The sequence below is a fragment of the Salvelinus fontinalis genome, chromosome 39 (genome assembly GCF_029448725.1).
Source record: "Salvelinus fontinalis isolate EN_2023a chromosome 39, ASM2944872v1, whole genome shotgun sequence".
Classification (NCBI taxonomy): domain Eukaryota; kingdom Metazoa; phylum Chordata; class Actinopteri; order Salmoniformes; family Salmonidae; genus Salvelinus; species Salvelinus fontinalis.
The window spans coordinates 2,272,239-2,277,238 of record NC_074703.1 but is presented as its reverse complement, the minus strand read 5'-3'; the positions used below and the strand labels follow the sequence as shown (position 1 = coordinate 2,277,238).

At 42.1% G+C, this 5,000-nt stretch overlaps 1 protein-coding gene across 1 annotated transcript in view; it reads left to right on the top strand.

Moving 5' to 3' along the window:
• Positions 1–5,000, top strand: part of hmga2 (high mobility group AT-hook 2) — a 103,101-nt gene that overhangs the window by 87,405 nt on the left and 10,696 nt on the right. Inside the window, exon 4 of the mRNA XM_055905845.1 lies at positions 655–684. Within this exon, the coding sequence (XP_055761820.1) occupies positions 655–684 (30 nt within the window). The remainder of the gene's footprint in view (positions 1–654; positions 685–5,000) is intronic.

Here is a 5,000-nt window from a genome sequence, read left to right as displayed (position 1 = left end):
TTCCTGTCCAGTCCTGGTCTTACAGATACTTCCTGTCCAGTCCTGGTCTTACAGATACTTCCTGTCCAGTCCTGGTCTTACAGATACTTCCTGTCCAGTCCTGTTCTTACAGATACTTCCTGTCCAGTCCTGGTCTTACAGATACTTCCTGTCCAGTCCTGGTCTTACAGATACTTCCTGTCCAGACCTGGTCTTACAGATACTTCCTGTCCAGTCCTGGTCTTACAGATACTTCCTGTCCAGACCTGGTCTTACAGATACTTCCTGTCCTAGGAGACACAATCTGAGCGTTGTTATTCATCCCCCCCTCCTCTTCCTCCACCTCCTCTTCCTCCTCCTACGGCAGCATTATGGTTGCTAGCAAAATAGTTTAAAGGGTTTCTAACCAACTTTAATCTGTTTTAGCTAGCTAGCCTAAGCAACTTGTCTAAATGAAACGAAACAATTCACTTATTGTTAGTAAATCACCGCAAATCTCTTCGCTAGCGAACGCGACTCCGTCTCCAAACACAGCAGAGTGTCTTCAGTGACGTTTACTTTCTACGACGTCTCCACTTTCCAAGTGTATTAAACAGGCATGTCTGATGTTCTCCTGAAGTCATTGATCCAGGATGAATGTTAACCCTCTTCTCTCTCTCTCTTTCCTCTTTGCAGCCAAAGCAGGTGGTCCAAAAGCCAGCTCAGGTATGTGACCTGAAGGATTCTCACTGGGCACACGCCTGCTTGAGTCAACGCTGTTTCCACGTCATTTCAATGAAAATACGTTGAATTAACGCGGAATAGACGTTGAATTGACATCTGTGCCCAGTGGGTTGTATGCCCTGTCTATGCTCTGTCTGTCTGACAGTCTGTCTGTCTGTCTCTCTCTGTCTGACAGTCTGTCTATCTGACAGTCTGTCTGTCTAACAGTCTGTCTGTCTCTCTCTCTGTCTGACAGTCTGTCTATCTGACAGTCTGTCTGTCTGCCTGTCTGTCTAACAGTCTGTCTGTCTCTCTCTCTGTCTGACAGTCTGTCTGTCTGTCTGTCAGTGTATGTCTGTCTGTCTGTCTGTCTGTCAGTGTATGTCTGTCTGTCGGTCTGTCTGTCTGTGTGTCCACCAATCAGCACTGAGAACAGTTGTCCTCACAGCTCTTATCATGTATGTTGTTGCTTCCAATCCTTGTCTCTCCTAGGCTACGTCCCAAATGGCACCCTATTCCCCCCCATAGGGCCCTGGTCAAAGGTAGTGCACTACAAAGGGACTAGGGTTCTATTTGGGATGCATCCCTACTGTACACAAGGACCTCTCAGTCTCGGCAACTAAACCAACACATAAGCACTACATACAGGGCATTTGGAAAAGTATTCAGACCCCTTGACTTTTTACACATTTTGTTACGTTACAGCCTTATTCTAAAATGGATTCAATTAAGGGGTTACTGTTACAGTGTGTGTGTGTGTGTGTGTGTGTGTGTGTGTGTGTGTGTGTGTGTGTGTGTGTGTGTGTGTGTGTGTGTGTGTGTGTGTGTGTGTGTGTGTGTGTGTGTGTGTGTGTGTGTGTGTGTGTGTGTGTGTGTGATGGCCTGGAGACTAGCTAAGACCCTGAGTGTATGAAGAGATGTTAGAGCCATCACAAATGATCATGTGCTTTGTGGAGGAATCTCCCTGTCTTCTCCACTCCTATCCCTGCCACACACACACCACACACACACACACACACTCACACACACACAGTAAATCCCCTCTCAGATGGAGATGTCATTTGGCGTAGTCTGTCTTTGAGTACGGTCGGCTTTCGTTAGTCAAAACAAACCGCAACGACTGTCCGACAGACTTGGGTTTGAGTCTCTTTTGAAACGTTAGATAAATGTTTATCCAGGGGTGTGTTGTGTTATGAAGAGAGTCCCCCCCCCCCCCCCCCCCCCATGGGGAAGAAGCAAGGGAACACCCAACATGAACCTGTCTGCCTGGTTACTGCAAATTCCTTTTCTCCACCAAATGAAGTTATTGTTTTGTAGTTTGAATGAGGAGACAGTTAGATTTGTAGTTTGAATGAGGAGACAGATTTGTAGTTTGAATGAGGAGACAGATTTGTAGTTTGAATGAGGAGACAGATTTGTAGTTTGAATGAGGAGACAGGTAGATGTGTAGTTTGAATGAGGAGACAGGTAGATATGTAGTTTGAATGAGGAGACAGGTAGATATGTAGTTTGAATGAGGAGACAGGTAGATATGTAGTTTGAATAAGGAGACAGGTAGATGTGTAGTTTGAATGAGGAGACAGATTTGTAGTTTGAATGAGGAGACAGATGTGTAGTTTGAATGAGGAGACAGATTTGTAGTTTGAATGAGGAGACAGGTAGATATGTAGTTTTAATGAGGAGACAGGTAGATATGTAGTTTGAATGAGGAGACAGGTAGATATGTAGTTTGAATGAGGAGACAGGTAGATGTGTAGTTTGAATGAGGAGACAGGTAGATGTGTAGTTTGAATGAGGAGACAGGTAGATATGTAGTTTGAATGAGGAGACAGGTAGATATGTAGTTTGAATGAGGAGACAGATGTGTAGTTTGAATGAGGAGACAGGTAGATTTGTAGTTTGAATGAGGAGACAGGTAGATATGCAGTTTGAATGAGGAGACAGATGTGTAGTTTGAATGAGGAGACAGGTAGATTTGTAGTTTGAATGAGGAGACAGGTAGATATGCAGTTTGAATGAGGAGACAGGTAGATATGTAGTTTGAATGAGGAGACAGGTAGATATGTAGTTTGAATGAGGAGACAGGTAGATGTGTAGTTTGAATGAGGAGACAGATGTGTAGTTTGAATGAGGAGACAGATGTGTAGTTTGAATGAGGAGACAGGTAGATATGTAGTTTGAATGAGGAGACAGGTAGATATGTAGTTTGAATGAGGAGACAGGTAGATATGTAGTTTGAATGAGGAGACAGGTAGATATGTAGTTTGAATGAGGAGACAGGTAGATGTGTAGTTTGATTGAGGAGACAGGTAGATATGTAGTTTGAATGAGGAGACAGGTAGATATGTAGTTTGAATGAGGAGACAGGTAGATGTGTAGTTTGAATGAGGAGACAGGTAGATATGTAGTTTGAATGAGGAGACAGATGTGTAGTTTGAATGAGGAGACAGGTAGATATGTGGTTTGAATGAGGAGACAGGTAGATATGTAGTTTGAATGAGGAGACAGGTAGATGTGTAGTTTGAATAAGGAGACGGGTAGATTTGTAGTTTGAATGAGGAGACAGATTTGTAGTTTGAATGAGGAGACAGGTAGATTTGTAGTTTGAATGAGGAGACGGGTAGATTTGTAGTTTGAATGAGGAGACAGATTTGTAGTTTGAATGAGGAGACAGATGTGTAGTTTGAATGAGGAGACAGGTAGATATGTGGTTTGAATGAGGAGACAGGTAGATATGTAGTTTGAATGAGGAGACAGGTAGATTTGTAGTTTGAATGAGGAGACAGGTAGATATGTAGTTTGAATGAGGAGACAGGTAGATATGTAGTTTGAATGAGGAGACAGGTAGATGTGTAGTTTGAATGAGGAGACAGGTAGATATGTAGTTTGAATGAGGAGACAGATATGTAGTTTGAATGAGGAGACAGATGTGTAGTTTGAATGAGGAGACAGGTAGATATGTAGTTTGAATGAGGAGACAGGTAGATTTGTAGTTTGAATGAGGAGACAGGTAGATTTGTAGTTTGAATGAGGAGACAGGTAGATTTGTAGTTTGAATAAGGAGACAGGTAGATTTGTAGTTTGAATGAGGAGACAGGTAGATGTGTAGTTTGAATGAGGAGACAGGTAGTTATGTAGTTTGAATGAGGAGACAGGTAGATATGTAGTTTGAATGAGGAGACAGGTAGATTTGTAGTTTGAATGAGGAGACAGATGTGTAGTTTGAATGAGGAGACAGGTAGATATGTGGTTTGAATGAGGAGACAGGTAGATGTGTAGTTTGAATGAGGAGACAGGTAGATATGTAGTTTGAATGAGGAGACAGGTAGTTTGAATGAGGAGACAGGTAGATGTGTAGTTTGAATGAGGAGACAGATGTGTAGTTTGAATGAGGAGACAGGTAGATATGGAGTTTGAATGAGGAGACAGGTAGATATGTAGTTTGAATGAGGAGACAGGTAGATATGGAGTTTGAATGAGGAGACAGGTAGATATGTAGTTTGAATGAGGAGACAGGTAGATTTGTAGTTTGAATGAGGAGACAGGTAGATATGCAGTTTGAATGAGGAGACAGGTAGATGTGTAGTTTGAATGAGGAGACAGGTAGATATGGAGTTTGAATGAGGAGACAGGTAGATATGCAGTTTGAATGAGGAGACAGGTAGATGTGTAGTTTGAATAAGGAGACAGGTAGATATGTAGTTTGAATGAGGAGACAGGTAGATATGTAGTTTGAATGAGGAGACAGGTAGATATGTAGTTTGAATGAGGAGACAGGTAGATATGTAGTTTGAATGAGGAGACAGGTAGATATGTAGTTTGAATGAGGAGACAGGTAGATATGTAGTTTGAATGAGGAGTCAGGTAGATGTGTAGTTTGAATGAGGAGACAGGTAGATGTGTAGTTTGAATGAGGAGACAGGTAGATATGCAGTTTGAATGAGGAGACAGGTAGATGTGTAGTTTGAATGAGGAGACAGGTAGATATGTAGTTTGAATGAGGAGACAGGTAGATATGTAGTTTGAATGAGGAGACAGGTAGATTTGTAGTTTGAATGAGGAGACAGGTAGATTTGTAGTTTGAATGAGGAGACAGGTAGATATGTAGTTTGAATGAGGAGACAGGTAGATATGTAGTTTGAATGAGGAGACAGGTAGATATGTAGTTTGAATGAGGAGACAGGTAGATGTGTAGTTTGAATGAGGAGACAGGTAGATATGTAGTTGTAATGAGGAGACAGGTAGATATGTAGTTTGAATGAGGAGACAGGTAGTTTGAATGAGGAGACAGGTAGATGTGTAGTTTGAATGAGGAGACA